General features: G+C 44.0%; 1 protein-coding gene across 1 annotated transcript in view; it reads right to left on the bottom strand.

Annotated features, from left to right (window-relative positions):
* The window catches only part of PRRC2A (proline rich coiled-coil 2A), a 3,202,076-nt gene that overhangs the window by 1,046,177 nt on the left and 2,140,527 nt on the right, over positions 1-15,372 (bottom strand). The window contains exon 25 of the mRNA XM_044082142.1: positions 10,029-10,157. Coding sequence (XP_043938077.1) covers positions 10,029-10,157 — 129 coding nt within the window. The remainder of the gene's footprint in view (positions 1-10,028; positions 10,158-15,372) is intronic.

Below are 15,372 nucleotides of genomic sequence, written 5' to 3'. Positions count from 1 at the left end.
AACAACTTGACCAACAAGATATATCGCAAACAAACAAACAGTTGTACATAATCACAAATTCCAACATTGCTAAAACTAATCATTGTAGTAAAGGGAATGTAGCTTTCATTACCACTTTTACACAGGACTCTGAGTACATAAGAAGTCTGGTAAATAAAAATTGGATTTTTTTAAGGGTGATACACAGTTGGTTAGGCTTTTAGGTACACAGCCTTCTATTATTTATAAAAGAGATCGGAATTTAAAGGATTGGTGTAATACTTGTTCCAACACAGTGTGCACCATAAAGGGCATAATGAGGAAATGTAATATGTGTAGTTATTGCTCCTACATCTTGGAAGCTGAACAAGTATTTATTAATGGCACCCAGATAAAATTAAAAGGAAAATACAATTGTAATACTTCTTGGATGGTCTATGCTGCATTATGTTCACACTGTTCAGCTTATTATATAGGTAAAACTGAACAAAAATTAAAACAGCGTATTTATGAGCATGTTTATGATATCAACAGGCATTCACATAATAATGCCTTGTATAGGCATTTAGCACAAAATTCTACACATAATTTTCATTTCATAGTGTTGGAACAAGTTGCTCCATCTTCTAGAAAAAGGCCTTGGAAAATTATATTAGAATCTAAAGAATACTGGTGGCAGGTGTTTTTAAATGCCACACAATTTCCAGGTCTTAATGATTCCATTTCCATTAAAAGTATTTTAAAGCTTAAGGCTATTAATAGATGATAGTTCTCGTGCACAAATGTTTGATTGTTGATTTAGGTTCTGTACTTATATATACATATTTTTAAAAATGGTTGTATATGTATTTGTATTGAGTGTAATTTTGTATTTTTATATATATATATATTTCATTGCGGATTCACTTTAAGTTGTTCAATGGAAGGTTTAGCATATTTAATCATGTATTCAATTATGTTTTTAATTAGTATCAATTGAATGAAGTATATTGGGTAATTGGCTATTATGAATATGGCATATAAAGTTCTTAGCTTGTGTATTCATTTGTCTGATGAAGGCTAGAGTTGCAGCCGAAAGTGCTTACCATTAAATATTTTACTATTCACCAAGGTTGTCCGCTTGACTGCTTTTGTGCTTCTGGATATATTTTTCATAAGTTTTAAAGTTAGGTCATTGAGACAGTTTACCATAGGGGGGAGTCTTACTACTCCTTGATTTGGAAGTGGGAGCCCCCACTACTTAGTCCTGTGTGGAACCTGGGACTGAAGCTTGGGTGTTCTGCTGGTTCTGGGTTTGGACTGAGAAGGCCTGGAAGAGGCAAGAATGGACCAATTCTTAGCGGGCCAATGCCTACTAAATCTTGGAGGCTGTACTTGTAGGAAATTTTTAACAGTTTGCATAGATTTAGCTTTTTCCTCCAACTTTTTAAGAACTTCTGCTTTGTTGCCAAAAAGGCGGTCGTGATTTAAGGGAGCATCCAGCAATTTAGCTTTAACATGATCTGGCAAGGATTGCTCCTTAAGCCAAGCATGCCTTCTGTACAGACCTAGTGAGAGCAGCCCTGCAAGATGCCTCTAGTGAATCAAAACCACATTGCAAAGTATGTTTTCCAACTTGTTCAGCAGAATGCATTAAATCCTGTAAATCCTTATTTTCAGCACAGTCAGGAATCAACATCATTTTCTGTTTAAGTAATCCAATAATATGCTGCTGATACTTTAACATATGAAACCGGCAATTTAAAACCCTAATGTCCAAGGTTGCAGAATTGTATACCTTCTTACCCCATCTATCCAGTGTCTTGGAGTCTCTATCAGGAAGGGTAGGATTTCTGGCAGTAGTAGCCTTAACGCCCCTGGGTCCCTGTGAAATGGTCTCAGGATCCGCAGTAGGATTTTTAAAAAGGAACTTGTGAGAGTCAGGAACCCTGTAATATCCATCAGGTTTTCTGGGAGCAGGAGGTAGAGAGTCAGGGGCCAAACTAGATTCCGAAAACGCATCAAGAATGTCTAGTACAGGAGGGACAGCTAAAGGCCTGGGCTGGGGCAGGAGTAAGAAATCCCTACGCCTCTTTTTAGAATCAAAGTAATCCTGGCTTTCCCAATGAAAATGCTCTCTAAGAATATGCAAGGTCACCAAAAGAGAATTCCTCTGGGGGGGGGGCAGAGGGAATAGAGTCCTCTTCGTCAGAATCCTCATAGGTAGATGAGGGTAAATCCTGGTCATCAGAGGAAACAGAAATCCTGGTCAGAAGTACCATAAGCAAATTCAGTCCTAGGTCTCTTCGAGGGGGAAGGTTGGCTTCCCCTGATTAAAGTAAGGTCTTCAGCCATTCTTATCATTTGTTTTTTAGGCATAGAGGCCTGACCATGTGGTCTAGGTGTCCGTTTTCTAGGCATGGTTCGAGATTTAGGCCTTGAAGAATAAGATGGAGTCAGTTTAATATGCAAGTCAGTAGGCCTGAATACACCCTAAGAAGCCAGTGCCTGCACAGTGGCTCTGGACCCATCCAAGGTAGAGACATCCGCAGGTTCCACAACTGAAGCATCTCGCGGCATACTGGACTCCGGAGTCTCAGTAGAGGCCTGCGAATCTGAAGTAGCAGGTATCAGGGGCTGCGAAAGCTCCTCACTGAGTATCGGCAAACTGGTGACAGGCTTAGGAGAAGCGTCGGCAACTCTGGACCTAGGCGGCCTATCTTTGTCTTTATCTTTACATTTTTTTCGGAATGTCAGTAGTCAGATGGCTAACCGAAGACATATCTGGGTAATTGAACAGAGTACCAAAATATTTAGAAGCGTAAATATACCAACGACGAATAGTTTGTTGCTTAAATAAGGCACAAAACTGACAGCGAGGTACGTTGTGGTCAGGGCCTAGGCAAGGAATACAGAACGAATTAAAATCTTTATGAGGTATTTGCTTTCCACAAGAAATACAAATATTGACTTTTACGGACATTGGTTTAGAGTAAGAAAAAGTTTCCCCAACGGGGTGCTTTGCTTTAGTTGAAGACTTCGGTTCTGAAACTTGAAAACAAAAATTTCAGGAGTCGGCCGACCGGCACTTGCAAACTGCTTCTGCTTCGGGCACCGTACGGCAAGAAAGACTGATGTAATGGCATTGGCTGCATGCTTTATACCCCTGACTACCTGATGTCACGGAAGATGAGACAGCAACCGACGCAGGACCCAAGACTTTGATAATCAGGTCGACTGAGGGCTACTGCAAGCAGATAAACCCAAATGTGATGACTGCAACAGTGAAACACGAAGAACATCTAATATGTTCTTGTGTTCTGTCAAGGCCCTAGAATTAAACCCAGAACAAATGGCACAGTCAACGTAAAGGTTTGCTGGAGCCAGACAATGCACACATTCCTGTTGCGCATCAGAATTTGGGGTCTTATGCCCCCATGAAACACACTTTTTAAACCCAGAGGGTTTGTCCGACATCTTAAAACAGCTACAAACAACATGCAGTGGAACACAAAAAGATACTAAGAAATATTACCCTAGTAAAAGCTATAGGAAAACAATCTACACAGACAGAAAAAAACACTTTTGAAGGAAGAAAAAGAAAGGGCTACCAAAAATGGTAGACTTAGTACCTGAAAGAGTATAAAATGATACCAGCAATGTTAATTACAAAAGAACCACAGTGGTAACTGGGAATAAAAAAGGGAAGGAAGAACTGACTAAGAACACTAAAATATGGGAGGGAGGAAGACAGACAGACAATATATAAAAACTTAATTAACTCACAACCACCACCACAAGGAAAAGTCAGAAGACTACTCAAAAAATACTTGGGAGCTAGGAATCCGCGCTGATACCAAAGAGTGGCAAACGAGATCCGGGGCATGTTAGGTTGGCACGGCATTGTGGGTAAAGGGAGGAGCTTGAGCATTCTAGGATCGGACGATCAGGTAGAAATGGCAGAATCTGATCAGAGTATCAGATCCAAGCGCATCAGTTGAGGAATGAATGAAAATGACATCAGAGTGCATATTCTGGATATAAAATACTTCAACAATTGCACACACTACAATAAGTTTGAAACATTATGCAGAGGAATGTACAGTTGTGTACACTTACCATAAATGTAGATGTTCGAGTGTATTCACTGTTGCAGTCATCACACTTGGGTTATCTTGACAGGGGTAGCCCTCAGTCGGCCCAAATACCAGAGGCTTAGTATTTCTGCGTTTGTTGCTGTCGTTCCAGGACTGATGTCAGGTAGTCAGTTGTATAAAATCAGCCAGCCGACCCCATTACATCAGTTTTTCTTGCCCCAAATGTCAGGAGCCCCCCCAAAAAGGGAGCTAGGTCTTGGTGGAAGACCACCACCAGTAGAAAGTAAATACCAAACATCCTTGTAGAGAGTGAGGAAGAGAGAGAGTGAGAGAGACAAGGGGGATGGAGGGTGGGAAACCAGGACTGCAACAGTGAATACATTAACTTCTACATTTATGGTAAGTCTATACACAACTGTACTATGTTCTTCCTGTTTCACTGTTGCAGTCATCACACTTTAGTTGACTCCCAAAGTTAAAGTAAAGGGTGGAGGCAGTCAAGAAGTGGTGGGGCTGGCTAGTATCCCCTGCAAGACTGCAGTTGCAAAGCCTGCCCTGGATTTGGAAAAGACAGACAGGTGGTAATGCTTGAAGGTATGAACAGAACTCCATGTTGCAGCCTCCAGGATGTCCCTGGTAGGGACCCCTCTGAGGAAAGATGTAGAGGTGGAGGTTGCCCTTGTGGAATGTTTCTTGACCACCAGTGGGGGTGGTTTCCCATGGTGTTTGTAACAGAAATGTATACAATGCGCTATCCATTTGGAGATGGTTTGTTTGGATATGGCCTTGCCCTCCGCCTTTGCTGCAAAGCTGACTACCAACTGGTCAGTTTTCCTAAAAGACTTAGTCCTATCCAGGTAGAATCTAAGTTGTCTGTGCACATTTAAAGAATAGATTGGTTGAGAGCCACACTGGACACCACTTTAGGCATAAAGGTTGGGTTAGTCCTGAGGGAGACCCTGTCAGCATGAAAAATGATGAAACGCTCCACACTCGTTAGTGCTTGTAGCTCTGAAACTCTTCTAGCTGAAGTGATGGCCAGAAGCAAGGCTGTTTTCCAATACAGGAATTGTAACTTTGCAGAAGCTGCAGGCTCAAAGTGGGGGGGGGGGTAGTGCGAGCTTTTCAAACACAAAGTTAAGGTCCCAAGCTAGGGTAGGAGCTCTTCTGGGTGGCCTTAAATTGTTAGCCCCTCTTAGGAACTGTTTTATGAGAGGGTGAGAAAAGAGAGGTGGCTCTGTGCTGTAATGAGCAGAGATGGCAAAGACATAGAATAGAACAGACGGATAGGCCCTTGTGAAGCAAGTCTGCTAGGTAATCCAGGATGAGAGGTAGGGAGAGCTGTGCTGTATCAGCTCCCTTAGCCTGGATCCAGGTACAATACCTTTTCCACTTGTCAGCATAGGATTTTCTAGTGCTGGGGCATCTGGCCTCATGTATAACATCCAGGACTAGCTTGCTTAGGGCAGCAACTGGAGGAGAGGTCAGGGAATAAGCTAGGCTGCCAGGTTCAGGGTCTGCAATTGTGGATGCATGAATTCTCCATTCTGCTGGGTCAGGAGATTTGGGATCTGAGGAAGGTGCCATGGAGGCAGGGGTGACAGACTGCGCAGCAGTGGGTACACCAGTGCTGGCGTGGCCAGCCTGGGGCAATCAAGATTGCTCTTGGTTTTTCCTCCCTTATTTTGAGTAGTAATCCGAGGTAGAGGGAGAAATGCATAGATCGAGAGGTTTATCCATTGGAAAGTAAGGGCATCCACTTTCCAGGCCTTGGTGTGATGTTCCCTGGTGCAGAATTTGATGAGCTGGTGATTGTTGTGGGAGGCAAATGGGTCCACCTTGGGGTGCCCCATTTCTGGGTTACAAGGTTGAAGGTGCTGTGGTCTAGCTGCCACTTGTGTGGGTCTAGGAGTTTTCTGCTTAAGTTGTCTGCCAGAGAGTTTTGGGAGCCTGGCAGGAATTGTGCTAGCAGGTAAATTTGCATGGCTGAAGCCATGTGCCAAAGGGTTATGGCTAGCCTGCAGAGGGGATAGGATTGAGTTCCTCCCTGCTTGTTGATGTACCACATGACTGTGGTGGTGTCTGTTTTGATCAGTAGAGGCCCCGGGGATACTAAGGGTCTGAAAGCTGTCAGAGCATGCTGAACAGCTAGTGTCTATTTTTGGTTGATGGGCAGATGCATTTGATTTGGGCTCCAATGGCCCTGAATGCACCTGCCGTCCAGGTGTGCACCCCAGGCATAATCTAATGCATGTGCGGTTAGGGTCTGGGTGGCGTTGGGTTGTGAAAAGGGAAGGCCCTTGTTGTGGTTGCATGCTTCTGCCCACCAAAGAAAATCTTTCCTTAGACAACGTATCATAAGTATGATAGTTTCCAGGTACTGAGAGCGTTGACACCAAAGGCTTTTTAACTACCACTGAGGTTTCTTCATATGCAGTCTGGCATATGGAATGAGTACAATGCATGAAGCCATGAACCCTAGAGCTTGCAGATAACTGGGTTCTGGTGGCTAGTTGAGAGAAGTAGTCTGTCAGATGGGCTTGTTTTTCTGGAGTAAGGAATGCCATCTGGGATGCTGTGTCCAGGCTTGCTCCCAGGAATATAATTTTTTGAGTGGGGACTAGTTTGGATTTCTTTTCATTTATAGTGTACCCCAGGGAGGTCAGTAGGTCCTTCACAAATGTCAGGTGTTTTACTAGATTTTTCTGACTGTCTACCTGAATCAAGCAGTCTAGGTAGGGGTAAATTTGAATATTCCTTTGTCTGCAAAAAGCAATGGTAGGAGCCAGGCATTCTGTGAAAACTCTGGGAGAAGTGGATAAGCCGAAGGGAAGCGCAGAGAACTGAAAGTGCATAGATCCGTCCCTGAAGCGTAGATATCTCCTGCAAGAATCCCGCACTGGGATGTGTAAATAGGCCTCTTTTAGGTCTAGGGTGGCTAACCAAGTATCCTTGGATAGCATAGGACGAAGCTGCTAGAGGGTGAGCATTTTGCATTTTGGTATCAGGAAAGTGTTTAGAATTGATAGATCGAGGATTGGGCACCAGGTGCCCTCTTTTCTGGGTACCAGGAAGAGCCTGGAATATAAACCTTGGCCTATCTGTTCTGCAGAAACAGGCTGTATTGCCCTCAAGGAGCGCAGGGAATGGATTTGGTTTTCTACCTCTGCCCGTTGGTTTGGAGGAATATCTGAGAACCCTTTTGGGGTTGGCAGTGTGTGGAAATAAAATTTGTATCCCTGGGACACTATGTTGAGGACCCATCGGTCATTGGTGATGGAAGCCCAGTTTTTTGCATGAGAGGAGAGTTTTCCTCCTAGGGGCACAAGCAGGTGGGCAGAGGTAAGGGGTGGAGTTGTAAAGTCAATGTGAGTTCTTTCCATAAGGGGGTGGCTTAGCACTCCCTTGGTTTTGAAGTGGAGGAACTCTATTGCTTAGATCTCTGCATTCCCTGGGACTGCTCTCTGGGGGGCCTGCTTCCCCTAGGTCTTGTCTGAGCTGGCCTTGAGGGGGCTAGAAAGGACCAGTGCTTGAAAGGGCAATGCCTACTGAACCTTGGAGACTGAACTTGCAAGAATGCTTTAACTGTCTGCTTAGATTTAGCTTTTTCTTCCATCTTTTTTAAGAGGACTTCTGCCTTGGTGCCAAACAAACTGTCTTTGTGCAATGGTGCGTCCAATAGTTTTGATTTAACCTGGTCTGGCAAGGTTTGTTCCTTAAGCCAAGCATGCCTTCTAAGTACAGAACCTGTGACTGCTGCCCTGCAGGATGCTTCTAGGGCTTCAAAGCCACATTGCAATGTGTCCTTAGTAACTTGGTTTGCAGAATGCATAAGCTCCTGTAATTCTTTATTTTCTATACAAGCAGGAAAGCTAGATAATTTTAGGAGTTTAAGGAGTTCCATTGGATGTTGCTGGTATTTCAACATGTGGAACTGACAATTTATGCTCTAATGGCAAGAGTTGCAGAGGTGTATACTTTTTTTACCCCATCTGTCTAAAGCTTGGGAATCTCTGTCTGAAGGGGTGGGATTCTTGACTATGGTTGCTTTTATTCCTTTAGGTCCCCGAGAGATGACCTCTGGGTCCGCAGTAGGATTTTTGAAAAGAAATTTGAGAGAGTCAGGGACTCTAATACTGGTCAAGTTTCCTGGGAGAAGGTGGTAGGGTGTCAGGAGTTAAACTAGATTCCATGAAAACATCACCCACAACATCCAGGACAGGAAGGACAGCTAAGGGTCTGTGATGTGGTAAATCTAGAAATTCCCTGAATCTTTTGGACTGAGGACAACCCTGACATTCCCAATGAAAATGTTCTCTCAAAGTATGTAGGATTTCACCAAAAGAAAAATCCTCTGGAGGAGAGGCAGAGGGAATGGATTCCTCTGCATCTGAATCCTCATAAGCAGACGAGGGTACGTCTTCATATTCTGGAACCCCAGAGTCGGACTCCTGGTCAGATAAAGCTGCTGGGGACAAGTCTCTTTCTTTTAGAAGGGGCAGGCTGGCTTCCCCTAATAAGCATAAGGTCTTCCGCCATTTTAAGCATTGGAGATTGAGACATGGAAGCAGGTGCTTGAGTTTGGGTCGTTTTTGTAGGCGTAGTTCGTACCCTGGGCCTTAGAAATGTGGTAGTTTTAGAAAGAACTGAAGACGCGAAAGTCATCGGTTTGTGTCGAATAACGTTAGTGCGAAGAACTTCCTCGGAAGCCAGTGCCTGCTCACTGGCTCCGGACCCATCCAAGGTAGACACATCCGCAGGATCCTTAGTCAACGAAGGGTATCGCGGCATACCAGACTCCGAACAGGTCTCGGTAGAGGTCTGCGAATCCATAAAAGCAGGCATCAGGGGCTGCGAAAGCACCCGAGTACTGGCGAACTGGCGACTAGCTTAACGGAAGCGTCGTCTGCAGTTTTGGACCTGTGCGGTCTCTCACTGTCTTTATCCTTACGTTTTTTTCAGAAGATCGGCAGTTGGATGGCTTACCGAAGCCATTTCAGAATACGAAGATTGATAGTGAAAGTATTTAGCTACAATAAGGGCCCGACAATGTATAGTTCTGCCATTGAACAAAGCACAAAATGGAATTCTCTGTGTGGTATTTGCTTTCCACAGGCGAGACAACTGTTAACCTTTTCTGACATCATTTAGAGCAAGAAAAAAGGATCCCAGACGGGGTACTTAGCTTCAGAAGACTTCACTTTCGGAAACGAAAAACTCTGGTAGCGGCTGACCGGCACTCGTGTGAACTGCTTTGGGATCCTCTGCAAGAAAGACTGATGTAATGGCGTCAGCTGCCTGATTTTATACTACTGATGACCTGACGTCAGTCCTGGAGTGACAGCAACCGACGCAGAAATACTAAGCCTCTGGTATTCTGGCCGACTGAGGGCTATCCCTGGCAGGATAACCCAAGTGTGATGACTGCAACAGTGAAACACGGAGAACATCTACTTTACATAAAAAAAACAACAATTTAAGAGACAGCCCATTCTCCAAGAATGATAAAACTCTACAGGGTGTATGTTATGTAGAAATCACCCTTCTAGGGGTGAAGAGGCCCTTTTGGCTGCGGTGTCCGGCTTTAGTACACCCCGGGGCATGGATTACTTACACAAAAACAATTGTCAAACATTACTTCTTGCATAATACATTTGCCTTCCAAGACGCATACAAACTATAATGCTGATCAGATGAAAAATGCTGGTGGGAGACTAAAGAAAGCTCCATTTAATAGCCTAAAAGCCAGAATTTACAATGCTCTGTGTTTTTAAGTATACCCTAGTTGAAATTTTCAGTTTCTGTGAGTATATTTTTGTGATGAGGTGGAGGTAGGAGACATTTTTTTTAAACATCACTACGCAAGTACAGGGAATGCATGCAAAAAAGAAAAAGGAACAGGAAAATGCCTTATGTGCTAAAGGGTAACACAGTATAACATTTTATAAAAATAATCCAAAAGAATACACTAACTTCAGACACTACAGCATATTCTGTAGCAGGCTTCACTATCCCTCCACTTGTGATTACTTTACACACCATGTTGGAAGGGACGGCATCACACACAGTCACGGACTCTACAGGGAGACTGAAGTCTGAATCCTGAAATGAAAAAGGGAAGGGAAATCAGCAAATTTAGGAATGCATTACCTCCTGAAAAGCCCCTACTGGGCTACTTGTATGAAGGAAAACATTTTCAGTTCTGGGTCAGAGACAAATATGCATGTGGTGATCAGAACAGAAAAGCTGATGTGATATACTACTGAAATCATGACAAAGCACAAGAAGTAAAGCTGCAAATTACAACATATGGGTACATGATCCTAAAGAGTGATACCACTGTGCTATAACAAAACCAATAAAAACTAAGCTGCCTGCATGCCACTAAATTTCATGGTTTTTATGCAGGGACCACATCTGCTTTTCCTCATCCCTGCACATACACCGCCTCATTGTCTGCTTCTCCTCATCCTTGCACATAGAGGATACTTTTACTAATGCAGCACTGATAATATGGACTGAAGATGATGCAATAGACTAATGTACACTGATGTCAAGACAGGAAGGCGAAACTGACAACTCTAACAAAGCCACTTGTAAATATTAAACTGCATCAACACCCCAATGTCTCATGTAGTAATACTTTATTTTCCCTGCCTAAAGATAATGGACAACAATGCACTAAAGGACACAGCAAAGGTTAGACTACATGCTATACACTTAGAAAACATATGATAACTACTAAGTGACAAACATCACAAGCAGACCATTACAACCTATTGAAGGATAAAGGTCAGCTGCAGATCACTGATGCAGTGGAATTTTTTTTACTCTAGAAAGATGCTGGAAGGCTGATGTCCAGCTTCAAGACTTTTCGCCAAGCTTTCACTGTATATCCACGTAAGCCAAGCTCCTTTCTGACTGATGTTGGACCAAAGCCCCACATATAAAGGTGATACTCATACCACGACTTTGGTTCTTTATGGAAAGAAATTATGCTCAAAGTACACCCTCACCCTACTAGGGGTACTCACAGTCCCCCCTAAGCCTCTGTGCACTAAGTGCACTGTCTACAGAGTTGTGTAGTGAATACAGACACCCTCAGTGAATGACCGAGTGGGTCAGTGGGACAAATACCCCCGATGCAAGAATAAATAAATCAGTGTTCCTGGGAGCTGTTGTGTGAGAAACTATTTTGCAGTAGTGATTTCCTAATGAAAAAAGTTATGTTCTTACCATAACGTTTCATGTGTGTTGTCCCTCTCGCCTTCTTTCTTCCACTGGTGGTTCCGACTAGGCCGTTTACAAAAGCTCGAGGTCTCCAAGTAGCTTGTGGCTAACACCCTATCCCACTGATGCTCTAAGGGAATTCCCCAGATCTTGTTTGCTGGTATACTAATATATACATACGATTTACAAATTTACAAGCCCAGAAGAGGGTCAGAGAAAAAAATTAGACACCAAATAAATCCTCTGTCTTCCAGGAGCCAAGGCTGAGGGAAGGAGGGTGGGATGTAAGAATGAAGGCAAGAGGGACAACACACATGGAACGTTATGGTAAGAACATAACTTCTTTATGTGATGTTATCCTATCACGCCTTCATCCTTCCACTGGTTGGGACAGTGTCTCTAGCACTTTCTTGGGTGGCGCAGGGGAGAACATTCTTCAGAACAGCGAATCCAAAGGAGGCCCTGTCCCTGGAGGCCAAATCAACTTTGTAATGAGTAATAAAGGTATGAGGTCTTGCCCATGTTGCTGCAGCACAAATGGTATCAATTGGCAGTTTAGCCTGAAAGGCAGAAGAGGTAGACATAGCTCTAGTAGAATGACCTCTTACTTTGTCAGGAAGTTGCTGGTTCTAGGATTTGTAAGTGAATGTAATGCAATCTGACAACCATCTGAAAAGAGTGGTTTTAACAACTGGAGCACATTTTTTGTGGTCTGAGGAGGAGACAAATAATTGGTCAGTCTTCCTAAAGTCTTCGTTCTGTGCAAACAGAAACGTAATTGTCTATGAACATCCAGTTTCTGAAACATATACTCTGCCTTACTGCCATACTTAGGGGAAAAAAAAACTGATAAGTCTATGGACTGGTTAAAGGTTGATTCTGAACATACCTTTGGTAAAAAGGATGGATTTGGACATAGTGAGAGACCGTCCTTATGGAATAGCATATAAGGGGGATTGACAGACAGTGCGTGGAATGCCCACACCCTCCTAGCTGAAGTTGTAGCTACTAAGAAAATAGTCTTCTAGGTCAAGAACTTCAAGTTACAGGATGATGCAGGTTCAAAAGGGAGGAAGAATAATACTGGAGAATACAAAACTGAGGTTCCATGGAGGGTTAACAGGCGGTCATAGTAGGATGGTACCACTCAAAAAGGCTTTGCAAAGTCTGTGGGACATAACATTTGGTTCTGTTGCCCCTAAATGAAAATTAGAGATTGCACTAATCGAACTTGTATAGGAGCTGCTCCTTCATGAAATAGTTTTGCTAAGAATTGCAATATAGAAGGTACACGTGCAGAGAAAAGGTCAACATGATTTGCCAAGGCCCAGGAAGAAAATCTTTTCCATTTGCTGACATATAATTTTCTCGCAGAAGCTTTACGAGAAGAAATCAGGATATGCTGGAAGGTCAGATAGCCTGTCTATGCTTGGAAGTGGAGCAGCCAAGGCTGCCAACTTGAAGGTTTGAAGAGATGGATGGAGCATTCCTGACGGGTTGATCAGATGATCTGGAAATGGTTCCAGAATCCAAGCCTCATTCTGAAGATGAGGCCACAAAAAGGGGAACCAGATTTGACGAGGCTAGTAAGGGACGATTAAGTATTAAGGTCCTTTCCAATACATTGGCTTTCTGAAGAACTGAGTATCAATGGAAAGGGAGGGAAGGCGTACAGGAGACCCGAGGGCCAACTGTGTACAAGTGCATCCCTTGGGGACTCCCCCGGAGGAGAGGATTAGGGCAAAGTAGCTGCTGCATTTGGCGTTCATGGACGTGGCAAAAAGACTGCAGCAAGACGCCCATTTCTGGAAAATAATTTCCGCAATCTCTTGCTTCAGAGACCACTCGTGAGGCATTAGAATCGCCCTGTTGAGTGTCTGCTATCACAATGGATTGCTCTGGGATGTGCAATGCTATCAGAAAGCACTGGGAGAAAGTCGCCCACTACCATACTCTCACAGCCTCTCGACAAAAGGGGCAAGATCTGGTTCCTCCTTGTTTATGTACCATACAACTGATGTGTTGTCCAACTACAACAGTTCTCAGAGAAGAGAGTCCTGGAATGCCTGCAGTGCCAAAAGCACTGCTCTCATCTGTAGGACACTGACATGCAAATGGGCTCATGATCTTGCCAAGGGCCCTGGATGGTCTTTCCCAGAAAATGCCCCCTCCCACCCTATCTGGGAAGCATCTGTGGTCACTGCGGCTGAGGGGTGTGGGAGAACAAATGGTGGACCTAAGGTCACATGAGTCGATTTAAGCCACCAACAAAGGTCTTTCCTGCAGATTCTATTATGATCTGGCGGGACACGGGTAGTTTCGGCATGGACCAATGAGTGAACAGCAGCCACTGCAGAACCTTCATGTGTAGCTGTGCCAATGGAACCAAGTTTATTGCTGCTGCCATGGTTGCCAATACTTTTAGAACTGTTCTTGCTTGAACCTTCCTTTTGAACAGTAGGCTTATAACCTGATGCCGTACAACTCGTACTTTCTGGGGGAAGCTTTGTTATCAATTTTGAAGTATCCAAGTCTGCTCCTATAAAGATGATATGTTGAGAAGGCAATAAGGCAGATTTTTCAAAATGTATTCTGATCTCTGAGAGCAGAGTTTCAGTGTGGTGTCTCTCTTTCATTAGTAGCTGCTCGATGGTAGCGGTTAGGAGCCAGTCATCTAGATACGGAAACACTGAATCCTAGGCACTTCATGTGAGCCGTGACTACTAATATACATTTGGTGAACACTCTGGGGGGCTGTAGTGAGTCCAAAGGGCAGAGCTCAAAACAGGTAGTGACTGGCTCCCAGCCGAAAGAGCAAATGACTCCTGGATCGCCTGTCCATTTTGATGTGGTAGTACGCATCCTGAAGGTCTATACAGCACATCAAATTGTCTTGCCCCAGAAAAGGGAGGATCGACTGCAGTGCTACCATACAGAACTTTGATTTTCTTACGGAGTTCTTTAATCTGATGAGATCCAGGATTGGTCTCCAGTCCCTCCATTTTCTTTGGAACTAAAGAACCTTGAGTAAGTTTCAGATCCTATTTGGACTGCTGGGACTGTTTGGATAACTCTTATCTAGCACCTTTTGTATTTCTAGAGTTGCCTGCTCCCTTTGACTGGGTGGAACATCTGGGATGTTTTTTACATTTGGGAAGAGGAAAGAAAAGGGTATGGAGTAGCCTCTGGATACGATGCTTTGTACCCATTTGTCTTTTATTTTTAGCCAAACTTCTTGGTACAAAGAAGTGACACCCGACTGCCCCCACAGACGGACAGGCAGGCCTTCATTTAGGAGTGGTGGAAGGGCATGCCAAGGGAAGATTCTCTGTCACTCTGGTTCTGCGGACCCCTTCTGTCATATGGCCGGCGTCTTCCATTACTGCTTCCCCCTCTGACCCTGGGGGAAGAATCACCAGGTATATCTTGAAAAATTTTCTGGTAGTTCCGGAACCACATTTTTCCCTTTTGACCTTTGGGATAAGGTCTAGAAGGTAAGGAAAAATGGACTCTCATGGCAGAGTCTTTCCTTCTTGCTCACACCTAGTTAGCGTGTCTTTGACTTCAGGCCCGAACAAGGATGAGCCATCGAAAGGGACGCTAAAGGAAGACTTGAAAGGCTCCGCAAAGTTACACAAGCATATCCAGGAATGTTTCCTTAGGGAAAATTCCTAAACTCGTTGCCCTACTCGCCCCATCAGCTGCATAGGAAATGAGTCTCATGGAGGAGTTTTACCACTGAATCTAAGGTGGAGAGCTGTGAAGAAACTACCTGATATCCCTGTAGCTAATGAACCTTGTACAGCATCTCCTAGCTCTTTCAGGAGATCTCTCTGCAACCTGGTAAAATGGGTGAGAGAATTCAGCGATCTAAAGACAAATGTCGCTGAAGAAAATGTGCGCTTTATGTATCTGTCCATCGTATGAGACTCTATTCGGAGGATGGACAGAAGGGATGTCTCTGACAGCTCCTCCTTTGTGGCCGTCACCACCATAGCATCTACCGGGACACCTCTTGTAAGGAATGTTTTATCCTCGGGGCGATGTAATGAATATATTTGGCCTACGAGGGACAGGCTCCAATGAA

This window comes from Protopterus annectens, chromosome 9.part0 (genome assembly GCF_019279795.1).
Source record: "Protopterus annectens isolate FY-2018-M chromosome 9.part0, PAN1.0, whole genome shotgun sequence".
Classification (NCBI taxonomy): Eukaryota; Metazoa; Chordata; order Ceratodontiformes; family Protopteridae; genus Protopterus; species Protopterus annectens.
The sequence above is the reverse complement of the archived record's forward strand: the minus strand, read 5'-3'. Positions and strand labels throughout refer to the sequence as shown.